Here is a 26,248-nt window from a genome sequence, read left to right as displayed (position 1 = left end):
CGGGGCATGCCCCAAAGTAAACAGCTCTTTTGCCTGTAAAAAAACCACAATACCACCCCCCAACATTAAAACCCACCACCCACATACCCCTACTCTAAACCCACCCAAACCCCCCCTTAATAAAACCTAACACTAAGCCCCAGAAGATCTCCCTACCTTGAGTCGTCTTCACCCAGCCGGGCCAAACACTTCATGCAATCCGGGCGATGTCTTCATCCAAGCGGCAAAGAAGAAGTATTCCATCCGGCGATGTCTTCATCCAAGCGGCAAAGAAGAAGTCTTCCATCCGGCGATGTCTTCATCCAAGCGGCAAAGAAGAAGTCTTCCATCCGGCGATGTCTTCATCCAAGCGGCAAAGAAGAGGTCCTCCATCGGGGCGAAGTCTTCCTCCAAGCGGCATCTTCAATCTTCTTTCTTCCGACCTCCTACGCGGAACATCCAGCTGGCCCGACGACTGAACGACGAATGAAGTATCCTTTAAATGACGTCATCCAAGATGGCATCCCTCGAATTCCGATTGGCTGATAGGATTCTAACAGCCAATCGGAATTAAGGTAAGCCAATCAGATTGAGCTCGCATTCTATTGGCTGATCGGAACAGCCAATAGAATGTGAGCTCAATCTGATTGGCTGATTGTGATAGCTATATGTGATAGCTCGAGTTGCGAGCTGAAACTACGGGCGGCCGGGGTTCCCTCGCTTGCGCCGCAAACTACGATCTATATCGGATCGCGCCCCTAGTGCTCTTGCAAATGGATAACATTTTGCAAAACTGCAGCGATATAGTGCTTCAGACGCAAGCAGGCTCTGGAACTTATGTATATAGGATAGGGGAGCCAAGGAAGAACAGGAGGGCTGCTATTCTTAGGTGTAAGCAGGGCCAATTGGTCTCTAAAAGAGATCCCAGTATGCAGCTATATTTCAAGGTCTTGGTTAAACTAATGGTGATTTTGATCTGGCCCCTAATGGCTCCCTGAGCAATTTAAGTGTGCACGGGTCAGTTGCAGCTGAAGTCCTGCTATCTCACAGGCTCACTGAAGGTAAGTACTGTAAGGAGGTCTGTATGGGGTCTGGTCTCTACAATTTGTGTCTCAGCACAACAGGGGACTCACCAGTAGGCAGTGCGCACTGTGTGGTATCCGCAGGTCTTTAGAGCTGATGATCGGCTAATCCTAACAGGGCTTGGTTTGTTAGGCCCTAGATCCAAGATGGTGGCTACACGTGTTCAGTGGCAAGTAAGAGGTTCATGGGGCGCTTTCTCACCCAATCTTCTAGAGCGCCGAGTCCGAACTCCGATGATCTGGTGCTCCTTTGTGGTCTTAGGCAGATTTTCCTTTCAAGATGTTACAGCGTCTCTCATTGCCGGAGTCAGCCGCCCCCGCAGTCGCTTGCCACGTGGGTCTAGCAGTGCCGATTTAGAAGCAATGCCGGGGTCTCCTTCTCTTGTACCGATAAGGTCCTCTGTGTGAGCTATAGCTCCATAGCAGATCCCCGACCCTCCGGAGCTCAAAGGGATAAGAAGGAGTCCGGGTGAGGTGGTGGTTTTAGGTAGGTAAGTCCTGGCCGCAGCTGTTGTAGTTCTCCCACAGTCTACCTTCCTAATCCGGCCGGATTAAGTAAGGTCTTATCTAGCAATGTTACCTGCAACCCTAGTAAGTCTTCCTGGCACTTTTAGGACATGATTATAGCCTCAAAATTGGTGAAAATGCTGAAAAATATACGGAGCTCACAGCTAGTGCGACTTTCCTGCTCAACAGTTGGCTCCGCCCCCCCTTTTAGGTAGGTTTTTATTTGGGGAGGGTTGGTTGTGTGGGTGGGGGGTTTTACTGTTGGGGGGGTGTTTGTATTTTTTTTTTTACAGGTAAAAGAGCTGATTTCTTTGGGGCAATGCCCCGCAAAGGCCCTTTTAAGGGCCATTGGCAGTTTAGTGTAGGCTAGGTTTTTTTTTTATTTTGATAGGGCTATTAGATTAGGTGTAATTAGTTTAAATATTTGATAATTTCTTTTTTATTTTGTGTAATTTAGTGTTTATTATTTTTTGTAATTTACTGTTTATTATTTTTTGCAATTTAGAGTTTATTATTTTTTGTAATTTAGATAAATGTATTTTTTTCATTTAATTTATTTAATTTTAGTGTAATGTTAGGTGTTAGTGTAACTCAGGTTAGGTTTTATTTTACAGGTAAATTTGTATTTATTTTAACTAGGTAGTTATTAAATAGTTAATAACTATTTACTAACTAGTCTACCTAGTTAAAATAAATTCAAACTTACCTGTAAAATAAAAATAAAACCTAAGCTAGCTACAATGTAACTATTAGTTATATTGTAGCTAGCTTAGGGTTTATTTTACAGGTAAGTATTTAGTGTTAAATAGGAATTATTTAGGTAATAATAGTAATTTTTATTTAGATTTATTTTAATTATATTAAAGTTAGGGGTGTTAGAGTTAAGGTTAGAATTAGGTGTAAGGGTTAATATATTTATTTAGTGTTAGTGATGTGGGAGGTCAGCGGTTTAGGGGTTAATAACTTTAGTATAGTGGCGGCGGCGACGACGTTGGGGGCGGAAGATTAGGGGTTAATAAGTGTAGGTAGATGGCAGCGACATTGGGGGTGGCAGATTAGGGGTTAATAAGTGTAATATAGGTGTCGGCGATGTCAGGGGCAGCAGATTAGGGGTGTTTAGACTCGGGGTTTATGTTAGGGTGTTAGGTTTAAACATAAATTTTCTTTCCCCATAGGAATCAATGGGGCTGCGTTACAGAGCTTTACGCTCCATTATTGCAGGTGTTAGGCTTTTTTTTAGCCTATTGATGTCTATGGGGAAATCGTGCATGACCACGTAAAAGCAGCTCACAGCAGCACTGGTATTTGGGTGCGGTATGGAGCTCAATGGAGCTCAACGCTGCCATATCGCCTGCAAATGCTGGGTTTTTGAAAACCTGTAATACCAGCGCTATTAAAGGTGAGCAGTGGAATAACTTGCAAGTTAGCAGCGAGCCTGCCATAACGCAAAACTCGTAATCTGGCCGTATATCTAGAATTATTGTGTTGCCTAGAAAATAGCAAATCAGTTGCTTCATTTTGAAATCCAATTAACAACATTATATCTGTAATCTTTGTGTTTACTTCATATAGATAATGGGAAGAGATCAGCTGAAGAACAAGATTTGGCAAAAGACCTTGTTACAAGAGGTTCAAACAAAGGCTTCAATTTTATGGTTGATATGATCCAGGCTTTACGTAAGTAATGAATTCCAGTATAATGTATATTTCATGGCAATTTAAAAAATTGCACTTAATAACTAACATTAATCTAAACAATCAAAATGTTTTACTTATATTGCTCCCAGTCGTTGTAAACCACAATTAGCCAAATACTGAATTGCATTATTATGAAAACTAAGGGGCCGAAATATCTAGGGCCGAACGGCCCCTGATGCCCCTGTTTCCGCGTGAGCCTTCAGGCTCGCCAGAAACAGCAGTTATGAAGCAGCGGTCTTAAGACAGCTGCTCCTTAACTGGTCTGCCTGCTCTGAGACTGCAGACATCAATCCGCCCGATCCTATACAATCGGGCTGATTGGCACCCCCTGCTAGCGGCTGATTGGTGGCGAATCTGCAGGGGGCGGCATTGCACAAGCAGTTCACAAGAGCGGATTATGTCGGGCAGACCAGTTATAAATTGGCCCCTAAGTCATAGTTTTAAGACAAGACAACACTCTCTTTTAACATATAAATGATTTAGTGTCCTATAACATATGAAACTCACATTTTTTATTTGTGATTCAGAAAGAGCATATTATTAAAAAAATAAAAAAAAATTCCAATATACTATTATCAAATTAGCTTTGTTCCCATAGTATTCTTTGTTGAAGAGATACCTAGGTAGGTGTCTAAAGCACTAAATGGCAGGAAATAGCGCTGACATCTAGGGCCCAATCCGATATAAATCGTCGCCCGCAAAAGCCGGCGACACCAAAATTTGCGCTGGTTTGGTATCACATATACGGCGTAACATAGATGTTACGCTCGTATATTTCTGCCTTCGGCCGTAGTTTTTTGGCCATAGACAGTTATACCAAACCAGCGCAGTTTGGTATCCAATATACAGCGTAAGGACTTACGTGGCAAAAATGGAGAAATCTTACTCCATTTTCACCTCACCACAAATTGCAGGCGTAGTAAGCCTTACGCTGTCTTTTGGAGCCCCGTAACTCCCTAAACTACCTGCAAAATAAAACCTAACACCTAACGCATGCGCAATGTCTATCTAACTGTCAACCGCGAACTGCTAAATAAAACCTAACACCTAACGCATGCGCAATGTCAACCGCGATCCCCCGCTGCAATCCCTAATAAAGTATTTAACCCCTAAACCGCCGCTCCCGGACCCCGCCACCACCTACTATAAATGTATAACCCCCTAATGTGAGCCCCTACACCGCCGCCATCTACATTACTTACCCCCTAATGTGAGCCCCTACCCCGCCGCCATCTACATTACCTACCCCCTAATGTGAGCTCCTACCCCGCCGCCAGCTATATTAAAATTATTAACCCCTAATCTAATCCCACTATACCGCCGCCACCTATATTAAATTATTAACCCCTAATCTAATCCCCCTACACCGCCACCAGCTATATTAAATTATTAACCCCTAATTAAATCCCCCTACCCCGCCGCCACCTATATTAAATTATTAACCCCTAATTTAATCCCCCTACACCGCCGCCAGCTATATTAAATTATTAACCCCTAATTAAATCCCCCTACACCGCCACCACCTATATTAAATTATTAACCCCTAATTAAATCCCCCTACACCGCCACCACCTATATTAAATTATTAACCCCTAATTTAATCCCCCTATACCGCCGCCAGCTATATTAAATGAATTAACCCCTAAAATACTAAACTATCCCTACCACTAAACCTAAGTCTAACCCTACAAATAGCCCTGAAAAGGGCTTTTTGCGTGGCATTACCCCAAAGTAAACAGCTTTATTGCCAGCCCTTAAAAGGGCTTTTGCGGGCCATTGCCCTAAAGTAACCAGCTCTTTTACCAGCCCTTAAAAGGGCTTTTTTTGCGGGGCATTGTCACAAAGTAAACAGCTCTTTCGCCTCTAATCTAAATCCCCCTACACCGCCGCCACCTATAATAAATGTATTAACCCCTAATCTAATCCCCCTACACCACCGCCACCTATATTAAATACATTAACAAATTAGCACAGGAAATTCAGCGCTAAAATCTAAAAAGAATACCTAAGCCACTCTCCACTATCTCCCCAAGATAGAAATGGAACAAACAATATGGTGAAATGAGAGGGCGCTAAAAGCTGGTATACTTAACACACCTAATTGGTTAAGATTTATATCAAAAGTAAGAATTCATCAAAGACGGTAAATTTTATCAATCATTTACTAGTGGGAATATTCCCTATTTTGTGCAATACATAAATTCATCAAAACAATATATGAAAACAATTTCAGACACATAAAATATTTGACACGATATCTTTAACTTATACTTTAGGAATACCACCCTGATAAAAAATATAATATATATAATACGCGCTTAAAAATGGAATTGATTAAATGCTTAAAACCTTAAAATAAATTTCAGAATATAATGGACAGTCTCTGTAGTCCTTAATAAATCTTCAACAGATGAAATCCCTTTTGGTTGTATGGTATATTACATACGAGACTTGTCTCCGTGATTATACTCAATATACTGGGTAAAACCGACAAATTGTTTCTTATTTTGGATACTTTGTATCTTTGCTTTGTTATGATGTATCTTTAACTCACAGATAGTTGCAGCGGCTGTAACCAAATGCCGCTGTAATACGTCCAGGATACTGTGGTCCTTTATCACAACACGCTCCTTGCGTGTGGGCCGCTCTGTATGCTGCAGCTCCTAATCTCTGGCACAGGATTCACCACTCCCTCCGTGGGGAGGTGACCGGCTAAGGTACGCCGCTCCCTGCGTGTAAGTACCTGACGGTACGCGTAGAAGTAAGAAGTTGCCTGTTTACCAGAACCAAACCACTAGGTACCTAGTATTTGCCCGCGCGTATTAACGCTAAGAGCGGGTGCTCATTCCACCTCCAGGATTGCACTTACGAAGATCCAGATTATCTTTCACAAGCAGGGAGCTGTGAGCATTGGAAGCCAAAGACAACAGTCCGTCAGGTACTTACACGCAGGGAGCGGCGTACCTTAGCCGGTCACCTCCCCACGGAGGGAGTGGTGAATCCTGTGCCAGAGATTAGGAGCTGCAGCATACAGAGCGGCCCACACGCAAGGAGCGTGTTGTGATAAAGGACCACAGTATCCTGGACGTATTACAGCGGCATTTGGTTACAGCGGCTGCAACTATCTGTGAGTTAAAGATACATCATAACAAAGCAAAGATACAAAGTATCCAAAATAAGAAACAATTTGTCGGTTTTACCCAGTATATTGAGTATAATCACGGAGACAAGTCTCGTATGTAATATACCATACAACCAAAAGGGATTTCATCTGTTGAAGATTTATTAAGGACTACAGAGACTGTCCATTATATTCTGAAATTTATTTTAAGGTTTTAAGCATTTAATCAATTCCATTTTTAAGCGCGTATTATATATATTATATTTTTTATCAGGGTGGTATTCCTAAAGTATAAGTTAAAGATATCGTGTCAAATATTTTATGTGTCTGAAATTGTTTTCATATATTGTTTTGATGAATTTATGTATTGCACAAAATAGGGAATATTCCCACTAGTAAATGATTGATAAAATTTACCGTCTTTGATGAATTCTTACTTTTGATATAAATCTTAACCAATTAGGTGTGTTAAGTATACCAGCTTTTAGCGCCCTCTCATTTCACCATATTGTTAAATACATTAACCCCTAATTTTATCCCCCTACACCGCCGCCACCTATATAAACTATATTAACCCTAATTATATTAGGGTTAATATAGTTAATATAGTTATTATATTATATATATTAACAATATTAACCCTAATTATATTAGGGTTAATATAGTTATTATATTATATATATATATATATATATATATATATATATATATATATATATTAACTATATTAACCCTATCTAACTCTAACACCCCTAACTAAATTATTATTAAAATAAATCTAATTAATATTATTAATTAAAATATTCCTATTTAAATCTAAATACTTACCTATAAAATAAACCCTAAGCTACAATATAATAATAATTACATTATTTTAGGGTTTATATTTATTTTACAGGTAACTTGGTATTTATTTTAACTAGGTACAATAGCTATTAAATAGTTGGTAATTATTTTAACTAGGTAGCTATTAAATAGTTATTAACTATTTAATAGCTATTGTACCTAGTTAAAATAATTACCAATTTACCTGTAAAATAAATCCTAACCTAAGTTACAAATACACCTACACTATCAATAAATTAAATAAACTACAAATATCTAAACTAAAATACAATTAAATACACTAAACTAAATTACAAAAAAAACCAAACACTAAATTACAAAAAATAAAAAAAATTACAAGAATTTTAAGCTAATTACACCTATTCTAAGTTCCCTAATAAAATAATAAAGCCCCCCAAAATAAAAAAATGCCCTACCCTATTCTAAATTAAAAATTAAACAGCTCTTTTTCCAGCCCTTAAAAGGGCTTTTTGCGGGGCATGCCCCAAAGTAAACAGCTCTTTTGCCTGTAAAAAAACCACAATACCACCCCCCAACATTAAAACCCACCACCCACATACCCCCTACTCTAAACCCACCCAATTCCCCCTTAATAAAACCTAACACTAAGCCCCAGAAGATCTCCCTACCTTGAGTCATCTTCACCCAGCCGGGCCGAACACTTCATGCAATCCGGGCGATGTCTTCATCCAAGCGGCAAAGAAGAAGTCTTCCATCCGGCGATGTCTTCATCCAAGCGGCAAAGAAGAAGTCTTCCATCCGGCGATGTCTTCATCCAAGCGGCAAAGAAGAAGTCTTCCATCCGACAATGTCTTCATCCAAGCGGCAAAGAAGAGGTCCTCCATCGGGGCGAAGTCTTCCTCCAAGCGGCATCTTCAATCTTCTTTCTTCCAACCTCCTACGCGGAACATCCAGCTAACCCGACGACTGAACGACGAATGAAGTATCCTTTAAATGACGTCATCCAAGATGGCATCCCTCGAATTCCGATTGGCTGATAGGATTCTATCAGCCAATCGGAATTAAGGTAAGAAAATCTGATTGGCTGATTCAATCAGCCAATCAGATTGAGCTCGCATTCTATTGGCTGATCGGAACAGCCAATAGAATGCGAGCTCAATCTGATTGGCTGATTGTGATAGCTATATGTTATAGCTCGAGTTGCGAGCTGAAACTACGGGTGGCGGGGGTTTCCTCGCTTGCGCCGCAAACTACGATCTATATCGGATCGCGCCCCTAGTTCTCTTGCAAATGGTTAACATTCTTGCAAAACTGCAGCCATATAGTGCTTCAGACGCAAGCAGGCTCTGGAACTTATGTATATAGGATAGGGGAGCCAAGGAAGAACAGGAGGGCTGCTATTCTTAGGTGTAAGCAGGGCCAATTGGTCTCTAAAAGAGATCCCAGTATGCAGCTATATTTCAAGGTCTTGGTTAAACTAATGGTGATTTTGATCTGGCCCCTAATGGCTCCCTGAGCAATTTAAGTGTGCACGGGTCAGTTGCAGCTGAAGTCCTGCTATCTCACAGGCTCACTGAAGGTAAGTACTGTAAGGAGGTCTGTATGGGGTCTGGTCTCTACAATTTGTGTCTCAGCACAACAGGGGACTCACCAGTAGGCAGTGCGCACTGTGTGGTATCCGCAGGTCTTTAGAGCTGATGATCGGCTAATCCTAACAGGGCTCGGTTTGTTAGGCCCTAGATCCAAGATGGTGGCTACACGTGTTCAGTGGCAAGTAAGAGGTTCATGGGGCGCTTTCTCACCCGATCTTCTAGAGCGCCGAGTCCGAACTCCGATGATCTGGTGCTCCTTTGTGGTCTTAGGCAGATTTTCCTTTCAAGATGTTACAGCGTCTCTCATTGCTGGAGTCAGCCGCCCCCGCAGTCGCTTGCCACGTGGGTCTAGCAGTGCCGATTTAGAAGCAATGCCGGGGTCTCCTTCTCTTGTACCGATAAGGTCCTCTGTGTGAGCTATAGCTCCGTAGCAGATCCCCGACCCTCCGGAGCTCAAAGGGATAAGGAGTCCGGGTGAGGTGGTGGTTTTAGGTAGGTAAGTCCTGGCCGCAGCTGTTGTAGTTCTCCCGCAGTCTACCTTCCTAATCCGGCCAGATTAAGTAAGGTCTTATCTAGCAATGTTACCTGCAACCCTAGTAAGTCTTCCTGGCACTTTTAGGACATGATTATAGCCTCAAAATTGGTGAAATTGCTGAAAAATATACGGAGCTCACAGCTAGTGCGACTTTCCTGCTCAACAGTTGGCTCCGCCCCCCTTTTAGGTAGGTTTTTATTTGGGGAGGGTTGGTTGTGTGGGTGGGGGGTTTTACTGTTGGGGGGGTGTTTGTATTTTTTTTTACAGGTAAAAGAACTGATTTCTTTGGGGCAATGCCCCGCAAAGGCCCTTTTAAGGGCCATTGGCAGTTTAGTGTAGGCTAGGGTTTTTTTTTTATTTTGATAGGGCTATTAGATTAGGTGTAATTAGTTTAAATATTTGATAATTTCTTTTTTATTTTGTGTAATTTAGTGTTTATTATTTTTTGTAATTTACTGTTTATTATTTTTTGCAATTTAGAGTTTATTATTTTTTGTAATTTAGATAAATGTATTTTTTTCATTTAATTTATTTAATTTTAGTGTAATGTTAGGTGATAGTGTAACTCAGGTTAGGTTTTATTTTACAGGTAAATTTGTATTTATTTTAACTAGGTAGTTATTAAATAGTTAATAACTATTTACTAACTAGTCTACCTAGTTAAAATAAATTCAAACTTACCTGTAAAATAAAAATAAAACCTAAGCTAGCTACAATGTAACTATTAGTTATATTGTAGCTAGCTTAGGGTTTATTTTACAGGTAAGTATTTAGTGTTAAATAGGAATTATTTAGGTAATAATAGTAATTTTTATTTAGATTTATTTTAATTATATTAAAGTTAGGGGTGTTAGAGTTAAGGTTAGAATTAGGTGTAGGGGTTAATATATTTATTTAGTGTTAGTGATGTGGGAGGCCAGAGGTTTAGGGGTTAATAACTTTAGTATAGTGGCGGCGGCGGCGACGTTGGGGGCGGAAGATTAGGGGTTAATAAGTGTAGGTAGATGGCAGCGACATTGGGGGTGGCAGATTAGGGGTTAATAAGTGTCGGTAGGTGGTGCAACATTGGGGGCGGCAGATTAGGGGTTAATAAGTGTAATATAGGTGTCGGCGATGTCAGGGGCAGCAGATTAGGGGTGTTTAGACTCGGGGTTTATGTTAGGGTGTTAGGTTTAAACATAAATTTTCTTTCCCCATAGGAATCAATGGGGCTGCGTTACAGAGCTTTATGCTCCATTATTGCAGGTGTTAGGCTTTTTTTTAGCCTATTGATGTCTATGGGGAAATCGTGCATGACCACGTAAAAGCAGCTCACAGCAGCACTGGTATTTGGGTGCGGTATGGAGCTCATTGGAGCTCAACGCTGCCATATCGCCCGCAAATGCTGGGTTTTTGAAAACCTGTAATACCAGCGCTATTAAAGGTGAGCAGTGGAAATAACTTGCAAGTTAGCAGCGAGCCTGCCATAACGCAAAACTCGTAATCTGGCCATATATCTAGAATTATTGTGTTGCCTAGAAAATAGCAAATCAGTTGCTTCATTTTGAAATCCAATTAACAACATTATATCTGTAATCTTTGTGTTTACTTCATATAGATAATGGGAAGAGATCAGCTGAAGAACAAGATTTGGCAGAAGACCTTGTTACAAGAGGTTCAAACAAAGGCTTCAATTTTATGGTTGATATGATCCAGGCTTTACGTAAGTAATGAATTCCAGTATAATGTATATTTCATGACAATTTAAAAAATTGCACTTAATAACTAACATTATTCTAAACAATCAAAATGTTTTACTTACATTGCTCCCAGTCGTTGTAAACCACGATTAGCCAAATACTGAATTGCATTATTATGAAAACTAAGGGGCCGAAATATCTAGGGCCGAACGGCCCCTGATGCCCCTGTTTCCGCATGAGCCTTCAGACTCGCCAGAAACAGCAGTTATGAAGCAGCGGTCTTAAGACAGCTGCTCCTTAACTGGTCTGTCTGCTCTGAGACTGCAGACATCAATCCGCCCGATCCTATACAATCGGGCTGATTGGCACCCCCTGCTAGCGGCTGATTGGTGGCGAATCTGCAGGGGGCGGCATTGCACAAGCAGTTCACAAGAGCGGATCATGTCGGGCAGACCAGTTATAAATTGGCCCCTAAGTCATAGTTTTAAGACAAGACAACACTCTCTTTTAACATATAAATGATTTAGTGTCCTATACCATATGAAACTCACATTTTTTATTTGTGATTCAGAAAGAGCATATTATTAAAAAAATAAAAAAAAATTCCAATATACTATTATCAAATCAGCTTTGTTCCCATAGTATTCTTTGTTGAAGAGATACCTAGGTAGGTGTCTAAAGCACTAAATGGCAGGAAATAGCGCTGACATCTAGGGCCCAATCCGATATAAATCGTCGCCCGCAAAAGCTGGCGACACCACACATATGCGGCGTAACATAGATGTTACGCTCGTATATTTCTGCCTTCGGCCGTAGTTTTTTGGCCCATAGACAGGTATACCAAACCAGCGCAGTTTGGTATCCAATATACAGCGTAAGGACTTACGTGGCGAAAATGGAGAAATCTTACTCCATTTTCACCTTGCCACAAATTGCAGGCGTAGTAAGCCTTACGCTGTCTTTTGGAGCCCTGTAACTCCCTAAACTACCTGCAAAATAAAACCTAACACCTAACGCATGCGCAATGTCAACCGCGATCCCCCGCCGCAATCCTTAATAAAGTATTTAACCCCTAAACCGCCACTCCCGGACCCCGCCGCCACCTACAATAAATGTATAACCACCTAATGTGAGCCCCTACACCGCCGCCATCTACATTACTTACCCCCTAATGTGAGCCCCTACCCCGCCGCCATCTACATTACCTACCCCCTAATGTGAGCTCCTACCCCGCCGCCAGCTATATTAAAATTATTAACCCCTAATCTAATCCCACTATACCGCCGCCACCTATATTAAATTATTAACCCCTAATCTAATCCCCCTACACCGCCACCAGCTATATTAAATTATTAACCCCTAATTAAATCCCCCTACCCCGCCGCCACCTATATTAAATTATTAACCCCTAATTTAATCCCCCTACACCGCCGCCAGCTATATTAAATTATTAACCCCTAATTAAATCCCCCTACACCGCCACCACCTATATTAAATTATTAACCCCTAATTAAATCCCCCTACACCGCCACCACCTATATTAAATTATTAACCCCTAATTTAATCCCCCTATACCGCCGCAAGCAATATTAAATGAATTAACCCCTAAAATACTAAACTATCCCTACCACTAAACCGAAGTCTAACCCTACAAATAGCCCTGAAAAGGGCTTTTTGCGTGGCATTACCCCAAAGTAAACAGCTCTATTGCCAACCCTTAAAAGGGCTTTTTGCGGGCCATTGCCCTAAAGTAACCAGCTCTTTTACCAGCCCTTAAAAGGGCTTTTTTGCGGGGCATTGTCACAAAGTAAACAGCTCTTTTGCCTCTAATCTAAATCCCCCTACACTGCCGCCACCTATAATAAATGTTTTAACCCCTAATCTAATCCCCCTACACCACCGCCACCTATATTAAATACATTAACCCCTAATTTAATCCCCCTACACCGCCGCCACCTATATAAACTATATTAACCCTAATTATATTAGGGTTAATATAGTTAATATAGTTATTATATTATATATATTAACAATATTAACCCTAATTATATTATATTAACTATATTAACCCTATCTAACTCTAACACCCCTAACTAAATTCTTATTAAAATAAATCTAATTAATATTAATATTATTAATTAAAATATTCCTGTTTAAATCTAAATACTTACCTATAAAATAAACCCTAAGCTACAATATAATTAATAATTACATTATTTTAGGGTTTATATTTATTTTACAGGTAACTTGGTATTTATTTTAACTAGGTACAATAGCTATTAAATAGTTGGTAATTATTTTAACTAGGTAGCTATTAAATAGTTATTAACTATTTAATAGCTATTGTACCTAGTTAAAATAATTACCAATTTACCTGTAAAATAAATCCTAACCTAAGTTACAAATACACCTACACTATCAATAAATTACATAAACTACAAATATCTAAACTAAAATACAATTAAATACACTAAACTAAATTACAAAAAAAGCAAACACTAAATTACAAAAAATAAAAAAAATTACAAGAATTTTAAGCTAATTACACCTATTCTAAGTTCCCTAATAAAATAATAAAGCCCCCCAAAATAAAAAAATGCCCTACCCTATTCTAAATTAAAAATTAAACAGCTCTTTTACCAGCCCTTAAAAGGGCTTTTTGCGGGGCATGCCCCAAAGTAAACAGCTATTTTGCCTGTAAACAAACCACAATACCACCCCCCAACATTAAAACCCACCACCCATATACCCCTACTCTAAACCCACCCAAACCCCCCCTTAATAAAACCTAACACTAAGCCCCAGAAGATCTCCCTACCTTGAGTCGTCTTCACCCAGCCGGGCTGAACACTTCATGCAATCTGGGCGATGTCTTCATCCAAGCGGCAAAGAAGAAGTCTTCCATCCGGCGATGTCTTCATCCAAGCGGCAAAGAAGAAGTCTTCCATCCGGCGATGTCTTCATCCAAGCGGCAAAGAAGAAGTCTTCCATCCGGCGATGTCTTCATCCAAGCGGCAAAGAAGAGGTCCTCCATCGGGGCGAAGTCTTCCTCCAAGCGGCATCTTCAATCTTCTTTCTTCCGACCTCCTACGCGGAACATCCAGCTGGCCCGACGACTGAACGACGAATGAAGTATCCTTTAAATGACGTCATCCAAGATGGCATCCCTCGAATTCCGATTGGCTGATAGGATTCTATCAGCCAATCGGAATTAAGGTAAGAAAATCTGATTGGCTGATTCAATCAGCCAATCAGATTGAGCTCACATTCTATTGCCTGATCGGAACAGCCAATAGAATGCGAGCTCAATCTGATTGGCTGATTGTGATAGCTATATGTGATAGCTCGAGTTGCGAGCTGAAACTATGGGCGGCGGGGGTTCCCTCGCTTGCGCCGTAAACTACGATCTATATCGGATCGCGCCCCTAGTGCTCTTGCAAATGGATAACATTCTTGCAAAACTGCAGCCATATAGTGCTTCAGACGCAAGCAGGCTCTGGAACTTATGTCCCTGCTTTTCAGCAAAAGATACCAAGAAAACAAAAAAATTTTGATTATAGAAGTAATTCAGAAAAATGTTAAGAAAAAGTTTCAGGGGTTTCCGGTCCCTTTAAAGGCAAACAAATTAACAGACAACACACCTGTTTACCTAAAATAACTGCCAGTGATGCAACATCAGCTGACAAGATTTAAGATTGCACAAGAGATCTCCTGTGCAATTCTCCCTTTTAACTCATGCAAAGAATTGAGCAAAAGCAGGGGTTGTGTCAATCACCTGGTCTGATCAGTCGGAGATGATCTTAATCTGCCACCTATTTGTTTGCAGATTAAGGCTATAAATTGTAAGATTGAAACTTAAAGGGACAGTATACTGTAAAATTGTTTTTCCATTAATGTATTTTCAATGACTTGTTATACCAGCTGCAGAGTATAAAATATTTGAGAAATCGCAAGTTTCAAGTTTATTTGTGTATATGAAGTAGCTGGTTTTGTGCTTTTAAACCACAGCTTATTACAGTGGGTTGAACTTAAAGGTAATATCAGATCTCATTATATTAACCCTTTGTGTACATAGACTTCCTTATCTTATATTTGTCTTGAAAACCTAAGTACAATACTTAGAGAGAACAATGGAAAAACATAATTCTATTACTTAACTATCCTGCACCCCACTGGGAGTGTAATTTATTTTGCTGGCAGTGTTTACATAGGCTTATCAATAGCTTAGACTCAAGTATAGAAACTTTTAATATAGGTGGGGATACCACAGGCTAAATCCGCTATTTCAAATGCTGAAATTGGATAAATGAGCTACTTGTAAACAATTGAATACATTCCAGCAGGTAAAATGGATCTTTGGGAATAATTTAAAGGGGAGACATTTTTTGGGTGAACTGTCCCTTTATTAAGCCTTCCAAATCTGTGATAGAAGCTTAAAGGGACATGAAACCCACTTTCTTATATATAGGTGGCGAGAGTCCACGATCTGTTACATATGGGATATACATTTCTACCAGGAGGAGGCAAAGCTTTCCAAACCCCAAAAGCATATAAATACCCCACTGTAACGGTGAGGGGAGGTCTGTGGAACTCAGTATGCAGGAATGGAAAACCAAAACAAAGAAAGTATTTTCTTGAACAAACTTTACTGAAGAAATAAACACAGCAACAGATAAATCAATTTGAGGTTAGAATCAAACCTGCTAAAAATAAAATAAAGTCTTTTACAATGAGTACTTTAAGCACAAGTCTCTCAGCAAGCACAGACTACCCAGCGGGTACTGTTGGTGAGGACTCTTGTAAATGTTCAGAAACAAGATAAGCATACACAGGTATCACAACAGAGATGCTTGGTCACAGCGGCAAGGTAGGTATACACAGGTATCACAGCAGAGATCTTTGGTCTTAGCAGCAAGGTAAGCATACACAGGTATCACAGCAGAAGTCTTTGGTCTCTGCAGTAAGGTAAGCATACACAGGTATCACAGCAGAGGTCTTTGGTCTCAGCAGTAAGGTAAGCATACACAGGTATCACAGCAGAGGTCTTTGGTCTCAGCAGTAAGGTAGGCATACACAGGTATCACAGCAGAGGTATTTGGTCTCAGCAGTAAGGTAAGCATACACAGGTATCACAGCAGAGGTCTTGGTCTCAGCAGTAAGGTAAGCATACACAGGTATCACAGCAGAGGATACTTAGCTTCAGAAGCAGGTACATTCAGGTATGCCAGAAGTCAGGAGCAGTTACCAGCAAACAAGGACCTTCTAAAGCAATAACTCAGTACAGAGTGATGCACTGAGCAGCCTTATATATGGACTCCCACACCTGGTGTGCTAGCAATCAGGGGCTGGCCGTTTAAATCTAGACAGCGTGCATCCGTGCTCGCCTAGAGAGTCGCAGCCATAGCTGCTAGTCAGACTGGTCTCGGCATCTCTGCACGTGGGATTCCGAGACAGACCGCTGAGGGCCCTGCATTCACCGCGGCAAGCGGCTAGGACCAAGGTAAGGACCCTGGCACCCTCCCACCTCACACATACCCCAGTTTTTACTTTGCCTCCTTGGAGGTGGTTGAAGCATGATAATGTGCTTGATTTTTTCAGTGAAAGGCACTTCAGGGCATATTGAAGCCCCGTTCCCCTCAGAGTACAGTGCTTGTCAGAGGGATGTATTTAAAGAATTGGCTTATGATACAATGGGAAATCCTTCATGGCTCTCTGTAAATTTGGTTGCAGGGACTTGTCTTCTGCCTCCCTTTACAGATCAACGTTATACTCCTATTCCATTACCTCTGCTGATATGTTTCAGTACTGGTTTGGCTGTCTACTACTTCATGATAGTGGACGAGTGTCTATAGGTAAGTATGTTTTATATATTTTTAAATATAGACACTCACAGATATGTTTATAAGCCCTTTTAAATTTTTCAAACTTTATCTATATATGTATGTGTATATATATATGGCCCTGGGACAGATACTCACTATTCCCCTTGCTCTTTTGCTCACAGTATGACGCACGTCGGGTTAGCGCACGTCTAATCATAGTCTCATAGATACAGGTTAGTTGATCAGTCAGAATAGTGCACGCTGGTGCGTTCGTTTACGCTCACCAGGTTAGCGCATGTCCGCGCATTATCGTACACATGTTGGATTAGCTCACATCTCTCGGATGTGCGCATGTAGGATAATGGTGCATTGTCTCTCATTATTAAATGGTAACTATAGTTTGCGTGCACTGACAGTTATTGCTTACCAAGGCTGTATATACTTAGCTCTTTAATGTCCATGCAACACTATATAAAGGGGGCATAGTTTTTGCTTTCCTCAAAGAGCTTGCCAAAAAGGGTTATAATATCATGTTTATTGCATCACTTTTGTTTTTGCTATAATGGAGCAGAACCAATATGTCCCCAAATTTACTATAGAAACTGAGTCTCCTGAACAACTTTCTACCAATATTAAGCATGCTTATTGTAAAACAACTGAAGTACCTTCTTCAGCTCATTTATGTGGCTCTTGTTTAGATCTGTTATTGCATATTGATCAATCTAATGATGTTTCTATGTATACTAACACACCTACAGTCTGTTCTTTACAGGTAGATGCAGATGGAGTACCTCCAGCAATGAAAAATGTCATCACTATCACAAAGGCATTGGCTGTCATAGTGCCTTCAAATAAGCAAAAAATATCACTTCAAAGTTTCACCTTCTACGTGTATCATATGTCCTGATCCAAACAATACTGAAGTATTTTCGAACGATGAACGATGAGGCTTCCACTAAGAGTGAGGCTCCCTCATCTGACGTAGAACCTAATAACTCCTCCTTTTTATTTAAAATTGAACACATTCATTCTCTTTTAAAGGGTTGACAATTCTAAACCTTCTGATAATAGCCCTTGTAATCATTTAAATTCAGTATATACAACTGTTGTTCCCTATACCTGATGCTGTCTCTGATATGATTGCTTAGGAATGGTCTAAACTAGGGGTGTCCTTTAGTCCTTCTACAAGGTTTAAAAAATTGTATCCTTTACCTGCTGCTAATTTATAGTTATGGGAAACAGTTCCCAAAGTGGATGGGACCATTTCCACTCTAGCTAAACATACCACTATTCCTTTAGAAGACAGTACTTCTTTTAAAGACCCTTTAGACAGGAAACTGGAATCGTTCCTAAAAAGGGCATTTCTACATACTGGTTACGTACTCAGGCCAGCTATATTTATTGCTGACGTGGCTGCTGCTTCTATTTACTGGTTAGCAAGTCTTGCACAGCAGTTTTCCAATGACCCTTAAAGTTCTAATCTATTGAATTTGCTACAGAGCGCAAATAATTTTATTTGTGATGTAATATTTGATGTTAGGAAAATTAATATCCAAATCATGTCTATGGTTAGCTATTCTTACCAAGAGGGCCCTGTGGCTTAAATCCTTGAATGCTGATATTGTGTCTAAATATAGATTACTTTCTCTTTCCTTCCAAGGAAATAAATTATTAGGATCTCAGTTGGATTCTATTATTTCAACTATTATTGGAGGTAAAGGTGCTTTTCTTCCTAAAGACAAGAAGTCAAAATGAAAATTTAAAGCTCCTAATTGTTTTCATTCCTCTCATCATATTAGAGAACAGAAAACTGACTCCTCAGCTAAAAACAGCCCCTCTGGCTCGATCTGGAGACCCAATTCAAATTGGAACAAATCCAAACAGAATAGAAGATCTGCCTCCAAGACCACATGAAGGTATGACCCCCAATCTAGTACTTCTGGTAGGGGGCAGATAATACCTCTTTCAGGAGGCTTGTTTTCAATCTGTTCCAGATCCGTGTGTTCAGAACATTATTTCTCCAGGATATTGAATTGGATTCCGAACAAGGTCTCCCACAGGAAGGTTTTTTCTGACCCATATGCCAAAACATCCAATAAAAGCTCAAGCTTTTCTTCAATCTGTCTTAGATCTGGAAAATATGGGAGTAATTATTCCAGTTCCTTTGCAGAAACAGGGGATGGGATTTTATTCAAATCTCTTCATTGTACCAAAGAAGGAATGCACTTTCAGACCAATCTTGGATCTGAAAACTCTAAACAAATTTGTAAGAATACCATCTTTCAAAATGGAAACTATCAGGACTATTCTGCCTTTTATTCAACAAGGTTACTTTATGTCCACAATAGATTTAACCCCTTAATGACCGGACCATTTTTCAATTTTCTTACCCTTAATGACAATGGCTATTTTTACATTTCTGCTGTGTTTGTGTTTCGCTGTAATTTTCCTCTTACTCATTTACTGTACCCACACATATTATATACCGTTTTTCTCGCCATTAAATGGACTTTCTAAAGATACCATTATTTTCATCATATCTTATAATTTACTATAAAAATAAATATAAAATATGAGGAAAAAATGGAAAAAAACACACTTTTTCTAACTTTGACCCCCAAAATCTGTTACACATCTACAACCACCAAAAAACATCCATTCTAAAAAGTTTCTAAATTTTGTCCCGAGTTTAGAAATACCCAATGTCTGCATGTTCTTTGCTTTTTTTTGCAAGTTATAGGGCAAAAAATACAAGTAGCACTTTGCTATTTCCAAACCACTTTTTTTCAAAATTAGCGCTAGTTACATTGGAACACTGATATCTTTCAGGAATCCCTGAATATCCCTTGACATGTATATATTTTTTTTTAGAAGACATCCCAAAGTATTGATCTAGGCCAATTTTGGTATATTTCATGCCACCATTTCACCACCAAATGCGATCAAATAAAAGAAATTGTTGATTTTTTCACAATTTTTTTCACAAACTTTAGGTTTCTCGCTGAATTTATTTACAAACAACTTATGCAATTATGGCATAAATGGTTGTAAATACTTCTCTGGGATCCCCTTTGTTCAGAAATAGCAGACATATATGGCTTTGGCGTTGCTTTTTGGTAATTAGAAGGCCGCTAAATGCCGCTGCACACCACACGTGTTTTATGCCCAGCAGTGAAGGGGTTAATTAGGGAGCTTGTAGGGAGCTTTTAGGTTTAATTTTAGCTTTAGTTTAGTGTAGTAGACAACCCCAAGTATTGATCTAGGCCCATTTTGGTATATTTCATGCCACCATTTCACCGCCAAATACGATCAAATAAAAAAAACTGTTAAATTTTTCACAATTTTAGGTTTCTCACTGAAATTATTTACAAACAGCTTGTGCAATTATGGCACAAATGGTTGTAAATGCTTCTCTAGGATCCCCTTTCTTCAGAAATAGCAGACATGTATAGCTTTGGCTTTGCTTTTTGGTAATAATAAGGCCGTTAAATGCTGCTGCGCACCACACTTGTAATATGCCCAGCAGTTAAGGGGTTAATTAGGTAGCTTGCAGGGTTAATTTTTAGCTTTAGTGTAGAGATCAGCCTCCCACCTGACACATCCCACCCCCTGATCCCCCCATGACCCCCCTCAAACAGCTCTCTTCCCTCCCCCACCTCACAATTGCCATCGCCATCTTAAGTACTGGCAGAAAGTCTGCCAGTACTGAAATAAAAAGCATTTATAATTTTTTTTTATTTTTTTTCATACAGTGTGCAGTGATGGATCCCCCTTACCCCACAACCTCCCTGATCCCCACCATACATTTCCCTAACCATCCCCATCTACCTATTTGCCGCCATCTTGGGTACTGGCAGCTGTCTGCCAGTACCCAATTTGCCCCCAAAAATTGTTTTATTTTACTTTTTTATAATAAAAATGTGTTTTCTGTAGTGTAGCAGGCCCCCCCTGAACAATCTACATACCTCCCCCTCCCAGATCCCTTACTAAACAACTGAGACACCACTCGCCATCAGTTTTTTTTGTACATGAATCCATGTTTTGTCACATGAAACAACTATTGTTGTCTCTTCAAAGATATGGATGGAGGATTAATTTACTAAAAAGTCTCTTGATTCGTCAGACAAAGGTCACCTTTTTAGGTTTCCAAATGGATTCAGTGTCCATGACTCTTTCCCTCACAGAACAGAGAAGAATAAAATTGATATCAGCTTGTCTGAACCTTCAGTCTCTCTCATTTCCTTCAGTGGCTCTGTGTATGGAAGTATGAGGCCTCATGATTGCAGCCTTGGATGCAATTCCATTTGCTCAATTTTATATGAGACCTCTTCTGCTTTGTATGCTGCGTCAATGGTGCAAGGATTATACTTAGCTATCCCAAGTGATAATATTAGATCCCAGCATGCAGTTATCCCTGACTTGGTGGCTGAATCATCAGTTTACTATTCAGGGGGCTTCTTCTGCTCATCCTACCTGGTCTGTGATCACTACAAGTCTTTCACATTGGGGAGCTGTTTGGGGGTCTCTGACAGCACAGGGGGTTTGGAATCCTTCGGACGCGAGGTTACCAATCAATATTTTGGAACTCTGTACACTTTTCAGGGCCCTTCAGGCTTTGCCTCTATTGAAAAGGGAGCCTTATTTCCATTTTCAGACAGACAATGTTACAGCAGTAGTTTATGTCAATCATCAAGGGGGAACTCACAGTTCCCTGGCTATGATAGAAGTGTCCTGTATCCTCTCTTGGGCAGAAGCAAATTCTCAAGTGATTACTGTGATTCACATCCTAGGAGTGGACAACTGGAAGGAAGACTTTCTCAGTCGTCAGTCTCTATAACCAGGAGAGTGGTCTCTTCATCAGGCTGTGTTCTATCTGATTGTGAACCTATGTGGCCTACCAGAAATAGATCTGATGGCCTCTTGTTTGAACAACAAACTTCCCAGGTACCTTTCGAGATCCAGGGATCCTCAGGTAGAGGTAATAGGTGTTATAGAAGTTCATTGGTCCTTCCAGCCTGCTTACCTATTTCCTCCTCTTAACATATTTTCCAGAGTGGTTGTCCAAGATAAAATTGGAACAGTCATTTGTAATCCTGATTGCCCCAGTGTGGCCTATTCCTCTAAGGCCAGACCTTTAGCCTCTTGGTTAAAACTTTTGATTCATAAAGCTTATTTGGAAGAGGGTTATTCTCCACCACAGATAATTACAGCTCATTCTACTAGATCAGTTGCCACATCTTGGGCTTTCAAGAATGAATCTTTAGGCGATCAAATTTGCAAAGCGGCCACTTGGTCTTCTTTTCATACCTTTACTAAATTGTACCATTTTGATGTTTTTGCTTCATGAGAAACAACCTTTGGTAGAAAGGTCCTTCAGGCAGTTGTCTCAGTTTGATCATTGTGTCTATATTTTGAGTTTTTGTTGCAAGAGACATATTTTCTTTAGGGTTGTGGATTTCATTTCTCAGTGAAAAAAGCTGTTTTTTTTCTATCCCTCCCTTTATTGTTATTTGTGGACTTCCACAACTAGAGTATTAGATCCCATATGTAACAGATCGTGGACTCTCCCCACCTATATGAGAGAAAACATAAAAGTCCATAAGTCCCCAACAATTTGGAGTTGTTTAGTTTTAAGCACATCTTTTTTTCCCTGCTCCAAATGTTTTGCTTCTACTCCTTCTTACACCTCACTGATTGGCTATATGTTAAACTGGGGTATGTGTGAGGTGGGAGGGGTTTTATAGGCTTTAGGGTTTGGGAAGCTCTGCCTCCTCCTGGTAGGAATATCTATCCCATATGTAACACATTATGGACTCTCGCCACCATGAAATAAATTAATTTACCAGGTAAGATATTAACTATGTTTTTTTTCTCTCATGATTCAGATAGATCATGCAATCTTAAACAACTTTCCAATTTACTTATGTTTTCAAATTAGCTTTATTCTCTTTGTTACCTTGTTAAAGGAGTAGTAATGCACTTGGTAGCTAGCTGAAAGCAAAAGGCAAAATGCATATATGTGCAGCAATCAATCAGAAGCTTCTAAGACTACCTATGTATACTTTTCAACAAAATATACAAAGAGAACAAAATAAATTAGACAAAAAAAGTAAATTGGAAAGTTGTTTAAAATTGCATGCTCTATCTGAATCACAAAAGGAAAAAAATATGTTTCATGTTCCTTTAATAAATCCTCCTCTTTGTCACATTTATAATTCCAATTAACAAAATTATTTCTGTATTGTCTTTTTTTATTTTTTTTTATTTTATTCATGTAGATAAAGGGAAGAGGTCAGCTGAACAAGAGAAAGACATGAATTGAAAATAAACCAGACTGCCTCCATAATCTCCCAGAGGAACTATCTAAAAATGAAATCAGAAGCTTCAAGCAAAAGGAGGCAGCAAACCTTGTTAAATTAAAACCAAATCATGTACTTAGTTTTTTTTAGGTAGCAAGCAGATAACATTTGTATAAAGGATGTGAAATAGTCTCATTTGCATAAGTCTGCAATTAATTAGCCAACTATTTAATTACTATATCACAGTCTATTATTGTAGTTGTAAGACAAATCTCCTTTCAACCATGCAAATAACTTGTCTAGAAATAAATAAATCATTTGCTTTAGTTTAAAAACTGAGAAGTCGATCACAATACTTTAGAAAAACGTTTCTCTACAGAAAACCACCATTAAAGGGACAATCTACACCAGAATGTTTATTGTTTAAAAAGATAGACAATCCCTTTATTAACCATTCCCCAGTTTTGCATACCAAACACACTTAATTTAATATATTTTTTACCTCTGTGATTAACTTTTATATAAGCATCTTCTGACAGCCCCCTTATTTCAGTTCTGACAGACTTGCATTTTAGCTAATCAGTGCTGACTCTTAGGTAACTCCACGGGTGTGAACACAATGTTATCTATATCACACATGAACAAACATCCTCTAGTTGTTAAAAAAAAAATGACAAAATGCATTCAGATAAGAGGCGGCCTTCAAGGGCTTGGAAATTAGCATATGTGCCTAACTAGATTAACCCCTTAATGACAACTGACGTACCAGGTACGTCCTGCAAAAACTAGCAGTTAGTGACAATGGACGTACCTGGTACGTCAGTTGTTTAAGAGAGTGCTGGAAGCGATCGCAATCGCTTCCAGCAGCTCTCAGGGTATTGCAGTGATGCCTCGATATGGAGGCATCCTGCAATACCTTTTAACAAGCCTCCGATGCAGAGAGAGCCACTCTGTGGCCCTCTCTGCACCGGTAACAATGGTGCTGTGTTCTGGGGGGAGTGTAGCAAGCAGGCGGCAGCGTGCGGGCGCGCGCGCGTGCACGTGTGGGCGCGCGCGTGCACGTGGGGGCGCGCGCGCATATTAGCCACTGACACCAATGGAAAAAAAAAAAAGTTATAAATTTTTTTTTAAAAACATTAAAAAATATATATATATATATAAAAGGATCTGGGGGGGGTTTGGGGGTATTGAGGGGGGGCTGCTACACTACAGAAAAGTTTATAAATACTGTTTTTGGGGGCAAATTGGGTACTGGCAGACAGCTGCCAGTACCCAAGATGGCGGCAATTAAGTAGCAGGGAGGGTTATAGAGCTGTTTGGTGGGGGATCAGGGAGGTTGGGGGCTAAGGCAGGGCTCCATTACAGCTGAATACATTTTTTTAAAAAATAAAATAAAAAAAACTCCTTTTATTTAGTACTGGCAGACTTTCTGCCAGTACTTAAGATGGCGGGGACAATTGTGGGGTGGGGGAGGGAAGAGAGCTGTTTGGGAGGGATCAGGGGGTGGGATGTGTCAGGTGGGAGGCTGATCTCTACACTAAAGCTAAAATTAACCCTGCCAGCGCCCTACAAGCTACCTAATTAACTCCTTCACTGCTGGGCATAATTCACGTGTTGTGTGCAGCAGCATTTAGCGGCCTTCTAATTAACAAAAAGCAACGCCAAAGCCATATATGTCTGCTATTTCTGAACAAAGGGGATCCCAGAGAAGCTTTTACAACCATTTGTGCCATAATTGCACAAACTGTTTGTAAATAATTTCAGTGAGAAACCTAAAATTGTGAAAAATTTAAAGGTTTTTTTTATTTGCTCGCATTTGGCGGTGAAATGGTGGCATGAAATATACCAAAATTGGCCTAGATCAATACTTGGAGTTGTCTACTACACTAAACTAAAGCTAAAATTAACCCTACAAGCTCCCTACATGCTCCCTAATTAACCCCTTCACTGCTGGGCATAAAACACGTGTGGTGCGCAGCGGCATTTAGCGGCCTTCTAATTACCAAAAAGCAACCCCAAAGCCATATAAGTCTGCTATTTCTGAACAAAGGCGATCCCAGAGAAGCATTTAAAACCATTTGTGCCATAATTGCAGAAGCTGTTTGTAAATAATTTCAGTGGGAACCTAAAGTTTGTGACAAAATGTGTGAAAAAGTGAACATTTTTTTAATTTGATCGAATTTGGCGGTGAAACGGTGGCATGAAATATACCAAAATGGGCCTAGATCAATACTTTGGGATGTCTTCTAAAAAAAAATATATACATGTCAATGGATATTCAGGTATTCCTGACAGATATCAGTGTTCCAATGTAACTAGCGCTAATTTTGAAAAAAAAGTGGTTTAGAAATAGCAAAGTGCTACTTGTATTTATTGCCCTATAACTTGCAAAAAAAGCAAAGATCATGTAAACATTGGGTATTTCTAAACTCAGGACAAAATTTAGAAACTATTTAGCATGGGTGTTTTTTAGTGGTTGTAGATGTGTAACAGATTTTGGGGGTCAAAGTTAGAAAAAGTGTGTTTTTTCCATTTTTTCCTCATATTTTATAAAAAAAATTATAGTAAATTATAAGATATAATGAAAATAATGGTATATTTAGAAAGTCCATTTAATGGCGAGAAAAACGGTATATAATATGTGTGGGTACAGTAAATGAGTAAGAGGAAAATTACAGCTGAACACAAACACCACAGAAATGTAAAAATAGCCATTGTCATTAAGGGTAAGAAAATTGAAAAATGTTCCGGTCATTAAGGGGTTAAAGAGACACTAAACCCAATTTTTTTCCTTTAATTAATCAGATAGAGCATGCAATTTTAAGCAACTTTCTAATTTACTCCTATTATCAATGTTTCTTCATTCTCTTGCTATCTTTATTTAAAAAGCAGGAATGTAACGCTTAAGAGCTGGCCCATTTTTGGTTGAGAACCTGGGTTATGCTTGCTTATTGGTTTACTAAATCTAGCCACCAATAAGCAAGCACTATTCAGGGTGCTGAACCTAAAGTGGGCTGGCTACTAAGTTTTAAATTCCTGCTTTCTAAATAAGGATAGCAAGGAAATGAAGAAAATTTGATAGTTAGAGAAAATTAGAAAGTTGCTTAAAATTGCATGCTCTATCTGA

General features: G+C 39.6%; 1 protein-coding gene across 1 annotated transcript in view; it reads left to right on the top strand.

The window, feature by feature from the left end:
- LOC128651636 (maximins-S type A-like) overlaps positions 1-23,209 on the top strand; it is a 92,085-nt gene extending 68,876 nt beyond the window's left edge. The window contains exons 7-9 of the mRNA XM_053704641.1: positions 3,141-3,245; positions 10,919-11,023; positions 23,101-23,209. Of these exons, the coding sequence (XP_053560616.1) occupies positions 3,141-3,245; positions 10,919-11,023; positions 23,101-23,144 (254 nt within the window). The 3' untranslated portion in view covers positions 23,145-23,209. The remainder of the gene's footprint in view (positions 1-3,140; positions 3,246-10,918; positions 11,024-23,100) is intronic.
- Positions 23,210-26,248: the final 3,039 nt, after the last annotated feature.

Source organism: Bombina bombina, chromosome 3 (genome assembly GCF_027579735.1).
Source record: "Bombina bombina isolate aBomBom1 chromosome 3, aBomBom1.pri, whole genome shotgun sequence".
NCBI lineage: Eukaryota > Metazoa > Chordata > Amphibia > Anura > Bombinatoridae > Bombina > Bombina bombina.
The sequence above is the reverse complement of the archived record's forward strand: the minus strand, read 5'-3'. Positions and strand labels throughout refer to the sequence as shown.